Source organism: Homarus americanus, unplaced genomic scaffold, assembly GCF_018991925.1.
Source record: "Homarus americanus isolate GMGI-L3 unplaced genomic scaffold, GMGI_Hamer_2.0 scaffold26351, whole genome shotgun sequence".
In the NCBI taxonomy this organism is placed as follows: Eukaryota; Metazoa; Arthropoda; class Malacostraca; order Decapoda; family Nephropidae; genus Homarus; species Homarus americanus.
Window position 1 is genome coordinate 2069255 of NW_024724368.1, and position 24128 is coordinate 2093382.

Below are 24128 nucleotides of genomic sequence, written 5' to 3' on the forward strand. Positions count from 1 at the left end.
ATATGGTACACATCGTTGAGGATACAGAGGGAAAGGGTTCAAGGAGTACATATGATAGGGCGGGAAGCTTGCCACCTCTGTTTTACCATATGCTGCCTCTGTACCCTATATGTCACTCACTCTCCTCTCCACCTTTTTCTCAGTTCTTTTATCGTCCTGAAATCAACTTTCTCAACTACTGTACCTTTTATTTGGTACAGTAATAACTACGAAATTTGATGATGAGTGGCTTTAATGTTAAAGTGAGCTTTCAATTATAAAATCTGCATTACAAATAAAATATTTCATAACTAGTTTAGTGAGTTAGACTATTAAATAGCTTTTCTAATACCCTATCATAATAGTGTTAGAAAATCCCAAATGGCTTAAGTCCGCTTTCATTCACGAAAGTTGTTTTGCTTAAAAAAGTTTCTCCTGGTCTATAAACATACACATTTGGTGTTGTTTATCACAGGAAAGAGCTTTTTAAATTACAATTATAACTGAAGATGCAAGTAAAGGTAATAAATATATTTTCTAAGTATAAGGTGACACGGATGATGTCCTGAGACGTGTACGATGACTCTACATACATGCTCTCTATTTTACACGTGTACGTAAGGAATCACCCACTAGGTGCGGCATCGTTACAATTTCTATGTCCCTGACTTTAGTCTATTGTTTGATATACTATCTACCTGTGTATTACTACCTCGTGAGCAATACATACTAAATTTTTAAGAGTACCATGAAGTCTTTATTACTAATTAATTTCGTAGCCTATTTTCAAACGAATTGCTTTTAATGGTGCCAAAGAAATAATGAGAGAAGAAATCTTAGAGAGATATACGTCAAGTGTTGCGAACGCAGCCGCCTGCTGCTCTCACTGACGGTCGCTACTCCCCACACCCCGACAGCAGACGGTCCACTGCAGTCTAGGAGTGAAGGTGTGTAGCGATCGATCCCAGAATGACCAGACGCGGAGTCATCTTGTTAGCCCTTGTGGCACTCGCCTACGCTGCGGAGCTACAGGTGGAGGACATAAAAAAGGAAGAGAACTGCGAACGGCCGTCCAAGAAGGGTGACATGCTGACGATGCACTACACAGGCACACTTGCAGAGGACGGAAAGAAGTTTGACTCAAGGTAGGCCTGGACGACCAGTCCTTGGTACAGTAGGAGTAACAGACTAGCCTAAGCCGCTTTGGTTTTCCCTGCAGTGCCAGCTGGAGGAGAACTTAACATCAAGGTCGACTCTAATTTCATAATCAGTAGACCAGGAGCGACCAGTTGGACGTTATAAAGCAGTGATAATTATAAGTATGAAGTAAATATATGTTGGAAATGTGTAGTGGAGTGAAAGCCAGAGGAAGTCCGAGTCAGCGGGAGGGAAGGAGCGGCGGCGGCCGGAGGAAGGAGTCGGTCGGTGTCCTCTGTAGTATAACGGGACTGTGTCTCGGCTGTCTCACTCCCTTCACTACACCCACCCACCACTGTCTTGTGCTGGTATATCCCCACAGTAACACCGAGCTACATAAAGCAGCCTCCGATCATGCAAGGAGGACTAACAAAAGACTTTAATTGAGTATTTGTGAATCAAGTTAGGTGTTGCAATAATCCACGTTCAGTCAGTCAACTTGTCGCAATATCCCGTCATCAGTGGCCGGTCCACACCCTAACCTGTTATCACCATAAATACCGAAATTAAGGATTATTAAACTGACTGTGATATTAATCTAAAAAACTGTATTTCATCACCAACATTAAAATTAATAAGTGAGGTTTTTGCGTAAATATCGAAGAGCAGTAATAGAGAAATAAGCTGTGGTTTACTAATTGAAGGGAAACGGGTGTAAACTATCCCGTAAAGTAACAAAACAATCTATCACATCAACTCCGTAAAAAGATACATATATACAGAAACAAGTTAAAATATAGAGAAATCGTAACATCTGGCAAACAAACGAAGCATTGTACATTAGATTCTTGCAGTCGTATAAGTTAAGTATATAATTAGCACTGGCTGGACTAACAATCTTTTGAATTAAGTCTCATTATTGCCATTCTTCTCAGTCCTTTGTTATTCTCACACGTCTTCTCTCGTCCACACCCATCAGCTGCGTTAAGATGTAGAAAATGTCCCTGAGCAATAAGTGACACCGATTGTTATTCAGGTTTTAAGATTTAAGCGGAGATGAAGTATCTGAGATTTGTATAAACTAATTATGACGTTTCCTACATACATGGCGCACTATAGACTGTCTGCTATAATAAAAACAATCCTCGTCAGGTCTACCATGTAACGTGGACTTTGGCTATGTACAGTATAGACAATTAACGTGGCTCTTCCCTCCCCCTCCACGACACACCACAGCTGCTCCCTGACAACAGATAACTGGTATGGACTATGGTGTCCAGTCTGCCTGGGGCTGTGTCTGTGTGCTGAGGACGTGCCCGCGTCGAGATAAGCCAACTGTCTCGTCTCGTCTCGTTCGGTGGATGCTTAGATTCCCTAGTAATTAAATTTTAGCTGTAAAAATAGAAATGGAAGATAATAAATATAAAATATACAATTACAAAAGCACCGATAACATGAATCCTCGATTCTTTTATTGGCATTTTATATTTCTATTGGTTAAAACTATTTGTAATCAGTTGAGAGGGTCTGAGGAACGAGATACAACTAAAAACATTGGTCTACACTCTTGAATAGCACAAAAACTATGCCTAGCTCAATGAGGAGGTTACAGACACAAACACACACACTCCTCGGCTTATCCTTATCTTCACTGATGGCTTTAATGAGTCACTGTCCTTGGTGAGCATGCTGACACCGACACTGCTACTGATGAAGGCTTCGTAAGCTACTCTATCACTGTAAAAGTGGTGGTAAGTTCGTCCAGAATTTACCATCAATTGAGAACGTTTTGTAAGATTTAATTGATGTCTTTTAAAAACCCAACAGTATTATCCATCGTCTCTTAATAAACAGAAGTCTTAAAGGTTATGGCTGGCCGCTGTGATGTGAGGGAGACACGAACAGTAACTTGAGTGTGTTGTTATCTTTTAAATTCAGATGCTTCAGTTGTCACGATCATTAATCCTCGTCCACACGTCTGAATTTCTAGACACAACACAACTATTTAGAAATCAACGAGTGAGGGAGTTGATGATCAGTGATGAATGTGTGTGTGTGTGGGAGAAGGGGGAGGGAGGAGGGAGTCTTCACTGAGCTGAGACCAGGCCACCAATAGCTTACTCTGGGGTTTGGTTGTCACCGCACCAAAAATACCACCATGTACAGGTGGCCTTGGACGGCTGCCTCTCCCACCATTACCTGTGTGTGTGTGTGTGTGTGTGTGTGAGTGAGAGAGATTCACCGTAAAATATATTGCCTACACAACTTACATTAATCGTATTCACACTTAAAGCAATTGTCTAAGTCCCAGAGAAGATTTTTACAGCAGGTGTCTTTTGAATGAGTGAGGGAGGAAGTTCAGGTTTATTGTTGGGGTAGACTGATGGTCCAGCCTGACACACCCGCAAAACAGTCACTAAAACGAGATAAAAACCTGCTTGTTTACTAAGGTGGAGGGTGTGTGGTGGCGGCAGGTGTGTGGCGGCAGGTGTGAGTTGGAGGTGTGTGTGTGTGTTGGAGGAGTGTGTGTGTGTTGGAGGAGTGTGTGTGTGTTGAGTAGGGTGAGTGATGGTGGTAGGTGTGTGTGTTAAGTAGGGTGAGTGATGGTGGTAGGTGTGTGTGTTGAGGAGGGCGAGTGATGGTGGTAGGTGTGTGTTAAGTAGGGTGAGTGATGGTGGTAGGTGTGTGTTGAGTAGGATGAGTGATGGTGGTAGGTGTGTGTTAAGTAGGGTGAGTGATGGCGGTAGGTGTGTTAAGTAGGGTGAGTGATGGTGGTAGGTGTGTGTGCTGAGGAGGGTGAGTGATGGTAGTAGGTGTGTGTGTTAAGTAGGGTGAGTGATGGTAGTAGGTGTGTGTGTTGAGGAGGGCGAGTGATGGTGGTGGTGTGTGGTGATGGGGGACGATCACTGTGGCAGAGCTGGATGTTGCACTAGTGGCCTGATTAAAGGTGTCATCGGCGCTGGGTGGTTGTACAGAGGGAGGGGAGGGGAGGGGGGTGAAGGTGAGGGGCGGTCATTACCCTGTGTGTGTGTCTTGTGGATGAGAAGGTATAAAAGGATGATATAAGCAAGAGTGGAAGATGAAGATAGGAACAGGTAGGAGGCGAGAGACTGTACAGAAACAAAAACAAATCCCATTGGTTTATTTCCTTCTAGTAATAATCTCAGCGTTAAAATAATAAAGACAAAAAAAATCCTATCATCATAAATAGTGAATAATCCCGCCATATATTTTTTGTCATCATTGTACATTAAATCCACGATAGGTTAGGTTAGGTTTCCTCACAGACAAGGCGGGAACGGGAGGGGAGGTCGGGTGATATATATACGAGTGTCACTAAAAAAAAAAAAAAAAAAAAAAAAAAAAAAAAAAAAAAAAAAAAATCCCAACTCAATTTTGAACAATAAACTGTCAGGACCCCCCAGGCACGGTAAACCAGTATAGATGAGAGGCGGTGAATGCCCCAGCCAGCCACCTACCCAGCACCTACACTGAAACTGATGATAGTTGACTCTGTCTCGTTGTGTTGTGTTTATAAATCTCACCTGTACTCCAGTGGTGGATGTAGGATTTTTAAAGGCTTTCTTGGGTTAACTCATGGCTATATTGTCTTATTGTTTATCATTCTATGTATACCTGTGCATTCTGAACCATTGTAAACTTATATTAGGACCTGAATGAATGTCTCTGTCTGTCTGTCTGTCTGTCTGTCTGTCTGTCTGTCTGTCTATCTATCTATCTATCTATCTATCTATCTATCTACCTGTCTGTCTATCTATCTTTTTGACTATATATCAGATTACGTGTGCTTCGTGCAGTCAGTGTATTATATAGTCGTTCAGGTATAACTCTTTTAATTTTTGGTAGATACGATTATATTATAAATTACAAAGAGTTTTCTTCTCGAATTCACATTTTTAGTTGGAAAAGGTAAATTAAAATTCCTAGTTCAATGTTTTACTGTACAACCACACCAGCTAACACCTGCGTTATCTCTCATACGTTTATTCCCATCTTCTCTCCATTCCCTTCTACCAACACCTAACACTAGCCATCACAACCCGACTGAGAGAGAGAGAGAGAGAGAGAGAGAGAGAGAGAGAGAGACCGTTACCATGATACCATAGGACACTGGGTCACGCCACAGGGCCCTACACTGCCTGCCAGCATCCTAGTATAATCAATACTCTCCCTGCCACACGTGTACACACCTGCGTATAAAGTGTAGCCCTAGCTTGCATACGTGCGTTTTTTAAGTGTACACACCACCCCTTATGTACACATACTTTATTGCCTAGATCTCTCATGTGTACATACCTGTATCAAGTGTATTTGTGCTGTATGTACACATCTATTCCAAGTGAAAATGGTTGTTAAGGGCAGTGTGGATAAAGCGCACTGCAGCATATGCCGTCACTACCCTCAAACCTCTTCACTTACACCCCCCCTCCCCCCGCCTATAAGTTGGCACCCGTTCACAGCTGGGTGCTCTGGGGGTGCTTCGGGAGCGAACTAGTGACGCAAAGGGCAGGAAGCGAGTGCTGTATCCACTCTCTTACCTAGTGGTCTCTTCAAATGCTGTTTTTCCTTTAAATGTTACTGATCTACATAACACCAGAGACACCTGCAGTAAAGGTGTTCTATACGTTGCCGAGGATGACTCTTTGGCAACACGGAAAAAAAATACTTAAATTATTTTCCGAAACAATACCATCTCGGCTGAATGTGATCTTGAACAATAGTCCTATAAACCACTGGAAACGTCAAAACAAAAAAGATCGATTTTAACATTCCTTTAACATTGTAAACTTCCCTGTTCCTTCTCCCCCTGTAATGACTTGGAGACGCGCTTACTCTTCCCAACATAACTCCTCTCTCATGTTTTCCTGGACGTGGCGTGTATGTATATAGTTATCACACCAGTACAAGGGTAGACTTAACGTGTTGACCTCTCCTTAAACTGGTATGTGTTCTACAATAAACAGTAAGGATTGGACACTTTTACAACACACATTGGATATAATTATATAGTAAGTACACGTAGCGTTTTAAACTACCTCGCGTAAACAACTCTATTAATAAACCTCTCCCTGGGGAAAAAAAGGACTCTCTTATCGGGATGAAAATTATCCGTATTGACCCCCTCCTCCCCGCCCCTACCTCCACCAGCCCCTACCCCCACCACCACTCGGCAGCTGGTGGGGGCAACACGAGGGGCTGCTGATACCTGCCATACAGACCCACCTTTAAATTATATACCTGCGTTGTATCTATTTTCTCCATCCTTCCTCCACACATATAGCTAACACGGGAACTACAAATTACACCCAGGGGAAAAAAATATATATAATCCCGTATCCCCCCAAGTGATTATGGCTATTCGTATTTAATTATTGGTGGAGGTTCACATTACTGGAGTCCTGTATGTCAGAGGAACCCAAAGGACGGTTCGCATTCTTGGGCGTTTTTTCTATCCGCTTGTAATTCTCATTGTTGTCAGGGGGGAAGGGGGGGGGGGGGTGCTCTGTGCTCCTACCTGGGAAGTCTTCCTACCTACCTACTCTACCTATCCACCTAGCTACTCTACCTATCCACCTACCTACGTACCTACCTACCCTATCTACCGTTTTGTTGATGCGAGACAGACCTTCCCTTCACTAATATGGCTTAAAGTACTGTACTGGTAAGCGTGAGTTCAGGGAGACGTGTTATTTATTTTAGGTTTTTACGTTATTCCTGGGAAAAATTTTTAGAGTTAAACAATAGAATCATAATAAATAAATGTAGCCCAAACACTACACAAAAAAAGGTTCGCATAGGTAATATTTTGTTGGAATTCTAAAAGCTTTCGTGTAGTTCACTCTGTTCACTTTCCAATACAAGTACAGGAAAGGAAACCACACTTCCAGACCATGTTACGCCTCTTGTATGATACCGGGAGAACATTTCCCTTGCTCTCTCTATCTCGCGGCAAGGGGATCAGCTGACCCCACTGTTGTATTTTTTAACGAGAAGACACGAGGTATACAGACGGCTAACTGTCCCATACACACAAGGCTCCGGATTGAAACATGTATCAGTCAACTCAGAGCGTCAGCCTACCACAGACAGGATGAGTTAGGTCGGATGTACCCTCCTTTGTTCTAGGGTTTCTTTGTGGACCATTTGGGTTTTTACAAGTCCGTTGGTGACTACTAGTGCCACCCCCAACACTGGAACACGCGTAGAGATAAAACTGTTGGCTTTCACAACCCTCTGACATTGAGTCTACACCTGCGTCAGCTGATAAGACATTCCAGTGCGTGCGTGTGTGTGTGTGTAAACGGTAGCCATATTTTCCCTACCTGTCTTAAGACTATACAGGTGTAACGTAATGATACCCTTACATACACTGTTTGCCTTTGTGTTCGAGAAAGACCGGCTGGTGTGAATTTGTTTAAGGTGTAGTTGTCCTCCACCCTGTTAACGAGGTGTATAACTTGTCAAATAATTACCCTATAAGACCAGTTGTTGTATTTACAGTTGGCTCTACTCCTGCGTTTACCACTTGGCATTGTCAATCCTCTATCCCTGAGGTGTGAGCCCCGAACTGTGAAGTGTAAATTCGAAGCATTCGCTAGTGAGCGGGGAAGGGAGGGGAGTAGGGTGTCGGGGTAGGTGTCTGTGTGGGAGGATGGGATACTTGGGCTGAGGACGGAAAGTGTGTGCCCTTTTAGGCATTTATAAGCAAATGGATGTTTGAATCTGTATCTTGTAGAAGCACCGAAGTTTTGTTTAACCACTTGATTATGAGAAGGAATTTCCCCAGCTGGATAAAATCGTCTGGCGGTAGCCAGAATAATGTAAATAAAAAGGCATCTTACTAAATGGGTAAAAAATACGGAGTACCAATGTTGATTGGTAGTGGTGATGTATTAGTAGAGGCGGTGGTGGAGAGGGAGGCAGAAAGCAGTACCAGCCAAGCACTTGCCACCCAGCTGGGTTCGCCGGCACAGTTGACTGTTTGTTTTCCTAGTCCAGTGTTGGCAGAGTCGGCGTGGGAACCCCATTATCGACCCTCCACCTCACACTCTACAGTGGCAAGAACCAACTCCATTTAACGTAGTACAAAAATTTCCCATGTAAATTGCCCTAAACCCGCCGTGCCTCTGGGTGCTTCTTCAGTGTTACAGCACGTGGAGTAAAGGAGATAATCTCGTTATTCTTTATGCCTTAGTTCACAGCAAGTGATCTTCTCGGATCCACGAAAATTTGTCAAAAAATCCCACTAAAATGCTATAATATGGTCAATAAGAGTGGCCATGTAGAGCAGCGGCAGCGGGCGGGCCGAGCAAGGTAGGACTTGGGTCATCAAAATTGGTCATCACTTGTGTTAGTCCCGAGTGCTTGGAGGCGAGCCCTGGGTGTTGTAACGAGCCCGAGGCGTGAAGGGGTCAGGAACAAGAGATAATTTTCTTCTTGTCAGTTCGCTAAGAAAGGCTCTCATCCATTGACTAATACTGCTAAAAATTCACTCTGTTGATCAGTCCATCAGGAAGGAGTTTATGCGCTTATTAACTCCTCTCGGGTATTGCAGTCACCCACCAGAGTCCTGTAGCCTCTCCTGCTGTACCACGAACCCCGAGATTCAGAATGGTGAACCCGAAGCAGTAGACATATTATTCCGTCCATAAATGCTTCGGATTCACGGGTCTACGGCGGGAGAGGCTACAGGACTTTGGTGGGAGACTGTACCACGATCTTGCTGTTCTCAAATACTAAGGCTATGTACTGTGTAAGGCATCTTCAGTAAACGGCATGAACTACATTAATTTTGTCAACACATTGAAGTGAGCAGCGAGCAACAACAGCCCATTTATTACTCAGCCTTACGATTGACTAGAGATAAGAGATCATCTTGCTGCTGTTTAGAAGACGAAAACTTTGTTAAACAGTGGGCAAGTCCAGCTCGGGAGAGATTATTATCACAGTACTGCATTACCTTGGGTTGGTCTGTTACCCGGGTAGACCGTCAATCTGAACATTATACAACGTCGCCTGGTGGATAAACCTTTAATAACTTTCACGCTTGTTTAACTTCTTCCCCCACAAGACAAACAAGTAGTAGTTTACATAAGAATCCAAACACAATTGATGGTCCCTCGTCCCTCCCAAGGTCTGTGTCGAATATTTAATACATTTCCCGGGCGAGTATTGGCATCGTTGCGTGATCTCCCCAGCCAACGTTTATTTCATACATAGCAACCAGGAAGTAAATCTTATAATCTATTTTAGAACTAGATTAACTCATACTATCAAGTTTCCACGAATGATCGTCGAGATGACTAGTTCGCACTTAAAATTATTATGAAGGCAACCAACTTTCTGGGGGTTTTTCTTCCAAACTTATGAAAGTAAACAGGTTTCAGTTACGATTGCAAGTTCTTCACTATATTCTAACCTAACCAATCCTATCCTAACCAAACCCAACCTAACCTGACATATCTTAACCTTCATACTGACCAGATGGCAGACAATCTTTCTCAATTAATGTTAATATATATCGCCCTTCCTGTTTACAACATCGAGAGAGGAAAAACCTATTTGTGAGTCGAGACAGCCAGCCACATCTTCCATCATAAAAAATTCTAATATGTTTCTTTCTGGTATTGTTGTGTTTTAATTTGTTGCTTTCAATAAAAATTTACAAACTAGTGTATTTAGGCTGGTGTGTGTGGCTGTATAAGGTCTGGGGTGTCATGTATAAAGGCTGGGTGTATACAAGAAAACATCAGTACACTTCAAGCCTGTCTATCAATTTTGATGTCTTAGTGTTGGAGGAAAACTATGACTGTATAACCAATACACGTCACCAACCCTTTCTCCCTCTCTCTCCTACAGCTTGGACCGGGATCAGCCGTTCAACTTCCAGCTTGGTGTAGGTCAGGTGATCAAGGGATGGGACCAGGGCCTGGAGAACATGTGTGCTGGGGACAAGAGGCGACTCACCATCCCCCCTGAGTTAGGCTACGGTTCACGCGGCGCCGGAGAAGTCATCCCCCCTGGTAAGTCGAACTAAAACATTCACACATGTTACTTGTATGGATTAGTTCTCCCTGCGTCAAAACCAAACCTCAAGATGTATGGTTGCTTAATCCTCAACTCAGTCCACACTTCCAGCCTCGTCCCTCTTTCCCCCTTGTGTCTGCTGTTCAGTATTCGACTCTCAATTAAATTTAGATCGCCATTTCGGTATGTCTTAACCCCGACTTAATACTATACGCCAATACTGAAATGCCATACAAACGGACATTCTCTCGCCACCAGGCTATGGAGGGCGAGATTTTCTGTCAGGTATATCGAGTGTCATTTTGCTAAGATTTCTAATGACCAAGAACCGTGACTTTTGAGAATGGGATCAGCTGCAGTATACACATCGATGATCGGACACATTAAGTTAATTTATCTGCTCAGATTTTAATAACTGTATTCTAACATTTGTAGTTCCTCCGGCTGCACCTCAAAACTTCAGTGTCAAGATGTGATGTTTAGGTTTTGTATCATGAGACTCAGTGTGTGTGTGTGCCAAGTGGTTTGGTGTTTACTGTCGACCTCTTTTTGGTTTAACGTGTTTAATAACGAGGACTTCGCTGATCGTTACGAGAACGTCTGGCGTGAAAAGTGAAAGGTTAGTCACTAATTTTACAATTGTCTCCAGCAGAAAGTTTTCTTACGTGACAGTCTGATTACTTACAAAATTCGTGCGAAAAAAACTTTCGAACGACAGCCGAGAAAGCCGACGTGACAAGCAAAACTTTCACCGTAGTAAGTGGGGCGGGGAAACGCGATCCTAAAATATTATGTTCAAACCTTACATGTTATAGAATGTCGGGTGATACACAGTTAGTCTGGGCACCCCGCTGAGCTTCTTTGTTACTGCATTCTACTGAATGATAAACAGTGTACATAAGGCTGACGGGCGACGGCGCAGATCTTGGAGTCGGATATTCAAAGATTCGCGCGTTTTCTGTAAATTAAGATATGAAACAGCATCCAACAGGTTATTACTTTAAATTGACACAAAGTTGGAGGACAAAATTCCATATATATATATATATATATATATATATATATATATATATATATATATATATATATATATATATATATATATATATATATATATATATATATATATATATATATATATATATATATATATATATATATATATATATATAGCTGTGCAAACTTGTACACTTCACTAGTCCCCTTGATAAACTGATTCGCTAACCATACAAAGGCCAGTCACAGTCAAAACATCTTGGTACGCGAAGACGAACAAGTATAACTGGTGGTTGCGGAGCGGCCAATCAGAAGCTGTTGTTTCTATTGTGGATACCTGTTGTCTGTATACAGTACATGACAACAGGCGACCCGATTTTATCCGTACAGTCGGGCACTGGCTTAAAAATTTTTAGAACATTATTTTTTTTTTACTTTGTATTGTTTTATCAACCATTGTATATTCAGTGTCGTTTACAGATAGTTTTATACAGTACAGTGTTTTGTCGTTTTAATAAAATGTGAACCATGTTTATAAGAAATTGGTGCTGTAAACCATCCGACCAGGCTCAATAGCCACCCCCCAATTATAAACACGGAGCTGAATACAGTAATAGTGTAAACAAAATTGGGAGTTCCGGGTTTTTTCGTTTACTCAATAAGTTAATGATACCATGATAATAAGAAATTAATATCCCAGAAGTTTTAAAGTTTTCAAATACCTTGAATACTCCAGTTCGACGTAAGTATATGATATTTTGGAAATGAATCCTGTAATACAAAAATTAAAGCTAGATTGTCTGAATGCTACACAAACCATGCTATCTTAAAGAAATGCATAAACAGGATATTATTTGCTTATGATAACAATGATAACAGAGGTGTAAGTGTTGAATAGAGTATAAAAAACATATATGGAATGTGATCAAGATTTCAGGAAAGGATGCGTGGCTCGGTGTGTGTGTGTGAACCGGCTTGCATGCGTGGTCAGGGATGAAGGACAAGGGAGGTGCAGCCAACCACGGGAAAACCGGGGGAGGGGGGAAGGGCCTACACCATCTGTCTGCGTCTATACTGCCAATGAATTTTCTCCCAAGTTCACATTCTGATACAGCCATCATTTCTCCCATAAAATACTTTACGTCGTCTATGAGGATTAATACAATATATTTCCAAAGTACAGTACTTAAAAAAATACCTAAGTAAAGATAGTCTTTGCTGAAATCTATGAAACGATTTCACAACCTGGTAAATCACACGAGTTTGAAAAATCTTGGCACAAACGTAGACTCTAGTGAAACCTGAGAAGTATATTTTTTTTTTTTTTTGTGCCGAGGATGACCAGGCAGTAACGTGCACGGCTCTGGAGCTGCAGGATTACTGAGGTGCCAACTCTCAATCCGAGTTAAATAATCCCTGTGTGACAGCTTGAGCTATCTTCGAGTATATTTAAGAATAAAATCGTATAATTAGTATAACCATATTTAATATAAAAGGTAATGATAAGATTCCTATTGTCACTATGACTCATACTGTACTGGCAACGAATCCTATGACTTCCTGGACGCCGCTTAAGTACAGTATCTGTAGACTTTGATCTATGACTTCCTGGACGCCGCTTAAGTACAGTATCTGTAGACTTTGATCTGTGTTAATGTTTTAAAAAAACATAAATACACACACACACACACGTGTCTCTCCTATTTATAAATACAGTACCTTACCCGTATTATGACGACGGGCGATAATTACCTGCATTTGTGACCACATATTAGTACAGTACTGTAGTTGTCTTGCGTATGGGAAAAGGGGGTTGGTAGCCAATTACAATGCTTCCATTACTGAGTAATAATATTTGGACAATACTCATATAATCCAAGTTAAAATCATGATATAGGAAGGTAAAATCACTAACATTCATGTCTGTGAGGAAGAAAGTCCACTTTCTTTCAGTCTATCTGAGTACAGTACAGTACAGTACAGTACTGCACTGCACTGCACTATATTTTTCATTGTCAAACTTTTTCTAGACCAAAATCCTGTTTCTCAAAATTTTACATAACACGTTTATCTCCACAAATTAATGTCTAAATTCGTAGAAGTGAGGGTTTAACCCCTGGACCATACAGTACAGGGACACCACTTTTAATACAGTACAGTACAGTATTTTATTCAGCTCAGAGGTGACCTCACGCACGTGGTTAAATAAAATTGTAAATACAGTAACATAAATGCAGTATCCCTGCCTGTTATGATGGTAATTAAATGATAATTTGCAAGTACTACTGTACAGTACAGTAGTCTTGTGTATTGCAAGGGTGCCATTCCTGCAAACCCTTGAGATCAGTGGCGTTTCTAGCCTTCGGAAATTGGGGGAGCCACTTAGGGGCCAAGGTAAATGTTGAGGGGGGCAAAACCAAACCTACGTACAACTTGCAAGATGCTGTTTTTGGCATTATTACACCAATTTGATTGACAAATGTGAAGTGAAGTCTCACATGACGCCAGCCTAAAATAATCAGCATATGGCGGTATAATGGCAACGCTCTTATTCCACTAATCATGTTTCATTGAAGTATTGACACACTTGAACATATCTCTGAAACTGTATTATTGCTCACATAGTCACATAAAGGGTGGGTGTACCACATAACAAACATTGAAAAATATAGCAGTGTCTTTACAATGTATGTACATACATCAGCGAAAAAATGAATGATCTCACGCTTCACACATAAGGGAGATTATGGAGACCACGTTTACGTTTTCAGACATGGGCGCCGCATGCAACTGTTACATTATACCCAATGGCAATGGTGCGGTTTCAGTTCACACGGTACTGTGACGGTAGCAGTATATTCAGTGCAGCTTAATCCTACGATTATTGTGTCGGCTGCCAAACTCGTCGACAAAACAATCTAAATCAATTTCCTCAGCGCACACTTTCAATCGATAGTAGCGCGATGTTACTCAGTCTGTCACTGGACATGGAATTTCTTAGGAATGTTTTCACTAATTTCATTTTCGAAAAGCTTCTCTCGCATGAAGCACTGGTAACAGGGAGAGTTACAGCTATCAACAGTAATTTATACAAACAGTCAAATGCAGCCTTATAAGGGCATATAAATGACATAAATTGCACGAGCGATGAAGGCTGTTTATGTTCCTTCACGAGCAATTTCTTCACCAGAGGCATCTCATGTTGTAAATCACTTTGATTGACTGAGTATGTAACTGTAAATGCCTTCAAATCTTCTTCAGACTAGAATGTCTGTCCTTCTGGACAAAGAGCTGAAATCCCACAGAAAATTACACAGGAATCATTGGAGAAACGCCTGTCTAATTCACTAATCAAACAGTCTAGGATTTCATAGAAGATGTCAATGTGCACATGACTCACGTCAGATCTTTGACCGGTCGTTTCCATCACAATGAATTCATCATTCTGTCGAGGTTTTCTGGTTCGCTTTCATGTCTTTGTTGGCGAAATGCTGCATTTCTCTTCGAGCTCATCAATCTTCTTGGAGTAATGCTCAATCAAGTTACAGTGGCGTTTATAAGCTAGATCTTCACGGAGCGACGAAATGAGCATTGCTGCTTTTCCTAAGTCTGCTTGCTTGTCCTGTAGCTGCTGTGATACTTTATCAACTTTTCCAAGAATCTCTGAGAAAAACTGCAAAAAGTAGACAAATTCTGCATCTATTTGCGCAAGTAAACCTCGAACGGATACGGCTCGTGCTCCAGTGTCTTCTGCAGAAGTCTCCTTCAATAGTCTTACTATGCATTCGAGACGCAGCAGAGCATTTTCACATGAGGTGGCCCGACACCACCACCGTGTATCACTCAGATGCTGCAGTTCTCGGACTTGTTCTCCTGGGAACATTTCTCATTGTATAAAAATGAACCTCTCGTGAACAACAGGGTTACAAGTGAAGATATAGAGTTCTTCAAGCAGACTGAAGAATTCGGCCGCTTGAGGCACATATTTAGCAGCATTGATCAAAACCAAATTGAGCCTGTGTCCATAGCAGTGTACATAATAGGCAAAAGGAGCTTTATCACGAATGCGTTTCTGAACACCACTGATTCCTCCACCCATGACTGATGTTCCATCAAATCCTAAGCCAGCAAGTGAAGATTTGTAATCCAAACCGAGTTTTTCCAAACTTTTCAAGATTACGTCCGTGATAGACGCAGCATCCAACGACACCATGGGAGTGAAGGAAATGAAGCACTCCTGAATGCAATGTGACACTTCATCATAAAATCTGACAACTATTGGCAACTGCTCTGTTTTACTAACATCCTTTGCTTCATCAGCTTGAACAGAAAAGTAATGACATGATTTCACACTTTCTGCAATTTCTTCTCTCACCATAGATGCAAGCGTGTCAATCACCTCATTTGTATCGCAGAACTGGTGTATTTCTCATTCTTTGGACCACTTTTGACACGACCAGCTATAACAGGATCATGCTTGGCAGTGAATCTAAGGAACTTACGGATGTTTCCAGGATTTAGTTCTTCGTCACTTTCTCTGTGTACTGAGTCACTTGACTCACTTCCTGGTTTTGGGAATGTTTTTGGAATTACAATTTTGAGAATAAAAAGTGGGGGGGCCAACCCAGGGGCCAGCCCAAAATCTGGGGGGGGCCATGGCCCCCCCGTAGAATCGCCCCTGCTTGAGATGTGCAGTACAGTAGTACCCCGATTTACACGGTCAATTGAACCCACAGGGTACCGCGTAAAGTGAACAACAGAACATATGGGATTAATTCCAATCGAGACTGGCCCGACCCCCAAACTCCACTTTTTGACGACACACAACTATGTTGTAGTAAAAATATTATCTTAACTTTATGATGGTATGCACACACAATTAATGATTAAGAGAAATATCAATAATATTAGTTTTTTTAACACTTACATTAGTAGAAAAGATGGCTGGGCACACAGGAATGGGGGGTTGGTTCCGAGGCAGAGGGCAGATTATTGACCCTCACCTGTATCACTTGTATCAATTGTATCACTATCCACCACATAGGCTTGCAGGGCCTCTTTGTCAAACCCCTCAAAGTCCATATAAGTCCATATCCTCACTATCACTATCACTGACTTAGGCCGGCTGTGGTAGGTGGCGGGTGAAGAACTCGGTAATGTTTTGATGACTGGGCGACCTTGTGCGCATCCTGCCCGCGCCGCTTCTCGCGTATATGAGTAGATGCACCGCGGAAAGTGAAAGTTCGGTTCTGGCGAGGCACCGCGTAAATGAGAAATTGCGGAAAGTGAAACCGCGTAAAGCGGGGTAATACTGTACAGTACTGTACTGTACTTCTGCTTAACTTGAGGGGTTTTAGGAATGTATCATATAAGTTAAGTGGACGCTAACTGAACTGTACCATACCTGTACTCTATAAGGTACCTTGCCATATGATATGACAGAAGGTTAAATTGTTTTAACCAAATAATATTGAATTAGCATGCAAGCAGATGTAAGCACTCTTTCAACTTAAAAGTATACTGTACCACGTTCAGCCATATTATTATTCAAAACAAAACTTTGTACTGTACTATACCTTTTTCATATCGCTCTTATTTAATGTATTTTATTAATTTTCCAACAAATGTTTAAGTAATCATTTAATGTTTTCTTACCAGTACAGTATAACAAGTTACAGACTTTGATATTACCAAGTGTCAAGAAATACTGTACCCGTATTAACATTTTTTTGTGAGGAAATTACGACAATAGTAAGAGAAAGATGCATCTACCAATTATTAGTGCAACAAAGACCAGACATGGTGCCAGAAGTAAGGTGAAAGAACAAGCCAAGAATAGAAGGGGAGCTCCTCTCCACAGTCAGGCTACATGTTTTGACAGTCTTCATACTGGCTCTGTTTACCTTCACAAACACATGTTAGGTCTTGAGGGATATTTCTGCCATGAGTCCAAATTACAGCAAGGTACAGTACAATATAATTGATCCCTTTTACTGCTTAGTAATGTACCATACTAGTTCTTTAATTTTATGCAGCTGAAATAATTTTAACCTAAATTGCAAACTTTAGTACTGTACATGCATTTGCTATACACATAATTTGCTATACACATAATTATTACAGTATATACATGTACAGTACAGTATTATTATTATTACACTATTATTATCCTGTACAATGCTATATTTTTACATAGGAATGAAGTCGAGTGTGCGAATCTATAAATATATAATTTATTACATTAGATATGAAGATTTTAGAAATATACAAAACTAAAGTTGTGGCAGTACTGTACTGTATTATGAACATTATTATGTAAAATTGTGGCAAGAACAAATGCCATTTTCCTTTAAAAAAAATTTGAAATTTAACATTTTGTTGGAAGTTGTTGTTTTTACCCTTAAACACTAGCTTTTTTTTTCTGATATTCTTATATGGTTAACAGGACAAGGAACTTACTATATACAACACACAACATTGTTTCAGACAAGTACATGTTAAAACAAAACTAGAATCTTGCTTCTGACTTGTTGGTAGTTTTAGTGATAATGTTACTTTTGATGACTGTATGCATGTCACTAATTGCAGATGGCTGGAGTCATATCTTGATAGCATTAAGATTAGCCTGATAAGATTTAACATGTCACATGGAATTTGAAAGTTCATGAGTTCAATAAGACATGATTCCATTTTCAGCATTATGGCAGATACTTTAATCTGTGATTTTGTTGTAACTTCTTAGCACAATAATGTTAACTTAAAAAATTATGAGTGGATATAAATAATAATTCCACTAGTGTTTTCTCTGGTCCTGTAAACTTATTTGCTTTACAAAAATTGCTATATCCAGGTACAGTACAGTTGTCGTAATTATTTCCTTAACCTAATTTGTTAACACATTGCCTTTACAGGTGCCACACTGGTGTTTGAAGTGGAACTTATCTCAATTGATGATGCCCCACCTTTGGTCAACGTGTTCAAGCAGATTGACGAAGATGATGATTCACAACTGTCTAAGGAGGAGGTGAGCGGTGCTAGTGGTGGCAGGGGGATTCATAAGCTTATGCCAGGATCTTGGCACATACTAACACTATTATTCCCCTGGTTGCTCTACTTTTTCAATATGACAATCCTGAAGGGACAAAATTAATGAGGGTAGAGCAATGATTATGCTGGATTCCAGGAGATTAATTTGACAGAGGAATCCCACGAGTAAGGACATTGGAAAACTGAAAACTTTTATTACAAGAAGAAACAACTGCTGTACGTACCATGAAAATTGTCTTTTCTATTAACAAGAATATATGAATGTTATTATGCTTTTGCATAAATAGCTGTTCTACCATTTTCTCTCAGAACTACCAGCACATATGTTGTGATCCTTCAGCAATAATTATCAGTGGTACAAGGTGTAGAACCCGTCCACCAACTCACAAAAACTAAATTTATTCTTAAAAAATAATATCAGTAAAAGCAACGATCACCAAATTTTTATCAGAACATTGTCCAAGTTCATAGCTCCCATTACAGTACCCGGTACTTCCTCAGTCATATTAACATAGCATGCTCATTGAAATTGTCGAATTAAAAATCTACTTCTATAATACTGTATATTAGAAAATCCTATCATTCCAAAGGTAAAGTATATCAACAAGACAACCCAACATTCACAATGCTGTACAGTAGCATAAACACAGCCAAAGTAACCTCTCCTCCACTTCCATCTTAATCTCTGAAATCTTGCTCAGTTTTGTTCTTACATACATCTCGCCCTTTTTGGTATTCATATGTTCCCTGTTCTGCTTTTTTTCTTCCATATTTTCCTTTTTTTTTTTTGGCACTTGCAAATATTGCTACCAAGATGATTTGCCCTGATTTCTGCTAAATATTTGTTTAATATATATATTAGCTCAATAATTTTCACAATCTTCCTTTGATGCAAATCTGACTTCATTTTCATGGAATACAGTACAGGACTTTTGTTTACTTTATGTGGAGGCTTTGCAGAAAAAAAATTCTGATAAATAACAAGACACGACTTTTCTGTAATTACTGTACTGTACTGAAAATTATTTATTTGTATTTTCCCTACAAAACTATCACACACTACAGTATTCTGTATGTGTACATACTGTATATGTATAACACTTCATGAATTTTATTACCCCCCCTTTTCTTTTACATCGACCTCAAATGACTAGATACCTGTATCTGCTTATTGTAAATTGTGTGTTGTTGCTGTCTTTTTAATTTCCTTGAGATTCTCCCCTTTTGTATGTACTGTAATAAGCTACTGGTGTGTATTTTGTAATACTACAGTACCTTTAAACAATTTTGACCTGCCAGGATCTGTATATTCAGGGCTTTTGAAGTCAGATCAACCTCATTGTTATTTTCATACTGTATAGTTATTATGATGACAATAATGGAAAAACTGGAAGCATTCAATAAGAACCAAAGCTAACTAGTACACACTTAAACTTCATAAGCATCAAGTACAATTATCCATTACAGTATCAACCTTCACATACTGTATACTGTACTGTATATATTGTGGAGGTTAACATACATCATGCATGGTAACCAAGTGTTTATTCTCTACAAGTCAGTACGTAAATTGTATTGCAAGTCATATCTCCCATCACAGGGCTGAAGAGTTTTGCCACACACTCATAATTAAATAATCCATAAATGTTTTGGTATAGTACAATGGGTCTAGCCTTTATGCTATACAGTACTCAGGAATCACACTGCTGATATATACTATACTGGGTAATTTTAATGGGAAATATTTTGTATCTTATGCTAGTGTCTCAACTTGCACTTCATGGTAGTTTTTTCTGTGTACTGACTGACTTAATACAGTATATATACCGGTACTGCATTTATATATCAGCTGCCATGACAATCGGTTAATGGTATTGCCCACATCTCTCATTACCAACATTTATAATACAATACAGTAGTTCAATGATAGGAAAGGATATTGTCTTGTAACACAACAACTGATGATGATATTAGCAACTTTTGACACATAATTAACCTCCCATCTGAAGTAAAATGTGCCACTAGAACATCATGAAAAATTTAAAGAAGCTGAACTAATTTATCAAAGGCAGCAGCAGGCAGACATTACAAGCAATGGTTTTAAACATACGTTGCTGTATGATTGTAGTGTTTATCTAATAATGAATTAAAGCTTAGCATTCACCAAGACCATTGCAGTTAAATACAACTGATGAGTCTCAACTTAATGTATATGTGCTGTATGACCCACTGACATTTTCCAATAAAGAAACTTTGTAGAAACATTTATAGCAACATTTGCACTGGTTACCATCACTGAAGAACTGTACAGTATATCACCAGACAATAATAGAGCATCATTTAAATATAAAAATAAATCTTGTACATATCCCTCAGTCAAAACAGTAATGACTGAATATCGTGTTGGTGGTGTTTACGTATAAAAGTGGAGTTTTAACTGGAGAGACAAGTTTCATTCGATGATAAATTACCCGGTAGGTTAGTTTGTCAAGGGAACAGATGCAAAGAACTGGATAGGTACAGTTTCACTATCATGTATGTCCTAATAACTGTGGTGCCAACCTTCAGATATGAGGATGGTACAGTACAGTACTCTTGATTGATAATACTGGATCACTTAATGGGCTTTTCATTTGACTTACTGAGTGAGATGAGATATTTAAAAGCTTTTGTCTTGTAGCTTAGATAAAACGCATCCACCAATACAGTATAGAGCTGTTAGTTGTACGAGTTAATAGACTGTCACGAGAGAATCTTTGAATCGCTTTTTTAATTAAAAGTCTTTTAGATACCACGCGTTTACTTTGCTTTTTGTTATGCATAAGAAGTTATATAGTGTTTTATATGACGTATAACTAAAATTTATAAACACTCGAATAACAGGTTATATATAATATTAACAAACACTTTTATCGTTTTTAACCTTTATGCGCAATTTCCCTCGAGGTATGAGTTAACTTTGCCATTAGAGGTGAAATGATAATAACTAACAATAGAATAATTGTTTTAGGTGGGTAAATATGTCTTTGAAAATGCAAGTGATTCAGCTAATGTCACTAAATGTAGACCCTGGTTAGGTAATACTGTACACGAGATGCTAATATAATAATTCCGTTGGTATAATAGAAGCTTCAAGAAGTGGGATTTTTTTTGTGTATATACTGTATACCAGTATACATCCCCCCAAGTAGCAAGTTTTTTTTTTTTCCACTCAGCTATATTCAACATTCATCTCTTTTAAAAATCCCAATCATTCATACTTAAGGGTTCTATGAGATGCACTTTTTCTACAGGACTTCCTCCCCCCCAAAAAAAATTTAAGAACTACATCTCACAATAAACCAGCTACTGTCCTTGCATATTAACTGGCATACATTATCAGCTTCTAACTCCCAAAGTAATTGTTTGGGTAGCCTAATATTATGTACATTTTTTTATGCCTTTTCCTTAAATTACTGAGGAGAATGTGTAGGCATAACAGTACAGGTCTCATGGAGATCCCGTACTATAGTATACAGATTATGAGTAGATTATTGCTTTTTTTCATGTACTCTACTGTACCCTATACTTATATACAGTAAATTATTTCATAAACTTATGATAATACAGTGTAAATACAAATCTGTTACAGTATTTGATATTCCTATCACTGCCGCCACAATGTAATTGCCTTCCAGATTCAGTAGAGTAAAAAAAAATCTTGAAAATTTAGAGCAAAATGGTGTCAAAGTACAGTATGCTGCATTAAATATCTATGAGTCAGTTGTTTTATATTTTAAATGATAATATCATTTGAACTGATAAATTATCAGTTCAAATTGTATAAATTATATTTTATAAAGCAATGCAATATTTCTTGTACAGGTATGTGTATGCAAAATTGATAAAGTTTCATTAGAGAAATTTTAAAGGTAACTTTTGAAGTAAGACCTACAGCAGTGTGATAGATATTTGTAATGATTTCTATTTTACAGATATATACAGTACGTATAATTATTTTCTAAAATATAAACCTGCCATATTCTTTACTGTGTGTGTATGAATACAAGTAACATATACTGTACTGTATTCATTATGTGCTGTGTCAATGTGATTTTGTGTGTTTCTTGGAGTTACTCAAAATATGGAAAGTTTTGATACACAGTTGGTGTTGTGCTGTCTAGTTCCTTAGGTCAGAAACTTGGCTCATGTCAATTTATGGAAAGAGGAAGATATTTAAATCTTCAGTACAGTTGACTGTTTCTCCAAAGTACTATTTAATAGTCACTCATTTTATAGAAGAAGTTTAAAGTTATGGAACGAGTAAAACTCTCATGTAACTATATTTGTAACTCACAGCTACAGAATTCTGAATTGAAGAAAAACTCGGGAATGTGTAAAATCATTTAAATGAGCAAAATAAAACACAAGTACAGGAACAATGTACATAAATGACTACCATGGGCACTGACAAATGCTTTATGCTTGTCACCCACTGTTTAAGGTTAGCACAAAAAAAGATATAATGTTCACCAAATGAATAGTCATTGTAAAACCACAACTCTGCTCAATACATGTAAGGCACTACTCAAGTAAAATAGATACATTACGGGAGGACACTTGTGTACACAAGCGATGGGTAGTACAGTACACCCTTGCCATGTTTGTTTTCCTGCATTCCAAAGTTCAAATACCTGTGTTTCACTGACTGGTGACTGTACAGTATGTTCGAAAAAGTTGTGATTGTATGAGTGGAACAAAAGTTAAAAAAGCTGAGACATGGTCATAAATTGCAATCATGTGAGCGGGTGTTTGTAACCCGGATGTTCAGCAACCAACTATTACCTGTACAGTACTGTACCAGCGTGCTCTGTACAGGTACAGTATAATTATCACTTTCATGTATCCCTCAATATACCCAATATCATATCCCAATAACATGAAATTGGTTCATAAAAAACAAAAAACCTACCTAACTCATGGTAAATAGTACAGAACTATGTTAATTTACTACCTAACACATAAAAAACATTTATAAAATACTATATAACTTATGGGAGGGCAGTCTGGGGTCACCACCACAAGGGGGTGAGCTGAGTAAGGGCCAAGGACACCACAGCCACACCAAATGTGGAAGGAGTGGAAAAAAATCCACTGGTAGAGGGAGTGGTACTGAAAGCTGAAGATGTTTCACAACAAATGGTGGAAGGAAAGACATGGAATTGTCGGATATGCTGTGGGAGGGAGAGGGGGTACGATCAATGAGCGAGATTACGTCTCTGCTCATCTATCCCCACGATGGCTGTCCCAGCTGACTCCTGGAGCACGCAGTTTTAATTTTTGCCTGAACCCAAATTCTTATAAGCGGGGTAAGCTTTTGTATCTCGAAATAGTGATGTCAGTTTCGGAAATTTGTATAAGGTAATATTCGTATAGCGAGGGATACCTGTAGTAGTGCATTCCTTATACTGTATATAATTTTTAGCTGTTTCTTTTTCAATTAATCATAGTGAATATCTACATTATGATTTTTCTAACTGTTACTATAACTTTCCTCTGCTTAGCCACAAGGAAAAAATGACTATGATCTTTATATATACTGTATACTGTACTGTACAGTGTATTAAGTTTCCTCTTTTTAAGCCACCAAAACAATTATCTCAAATTTATTCAGATATACAAAGTACAGTACAGTACTGCAATCTTGAGCAGTTGATTACAAAAGCTAATTCCCATCTACTTATGCATACAAATGCTTTGCATCCATTATTAATAAATTTATATGTACAGGTACTGTACAGTACTGTATATCTCTCCAACAACCAACATCAAATGCAGCCACCTGTTAGCCCAAAATACTGTCAAATTCACCTCTCATGAGTGGTCATCTGGGCTGAGTTGTGTACATTTTACAAATTTATGAAGTGATTAAGTTATCTCAA

At 39.3% G+C, this 24128-nt stretch overlaps 1 protein-coding gene across 1 annotated transcript in view; it reads left to right on the plus strand.

The window, feature by feature from the left end:
• The first annotated feature begins 877 nt into the window (after positions 1-877).
• LOC121864137 (FK506-binding protein 2-like) overlaps positions 878-24128 on the plus strand; it is a 28968-nt gene continuing 5717 nt past the window's right edge. Inside the window, exons 1-3 of the mRNA XM_042363073.1 lie at positions 878-1124; positions 9997-10160; positions 18072-18184. Of these exons, the coding sequence (XP_042219007.1) occupies positions 949-1124; positions 9997-10160; positions 18072-18184 (453 nt within the window). The 5' untranslated portion in view covers positions 878-948. The remainder of the gene's footprint in view (positions 1125-9996; positions 10161-18071; positions 18185-24128) is intronic.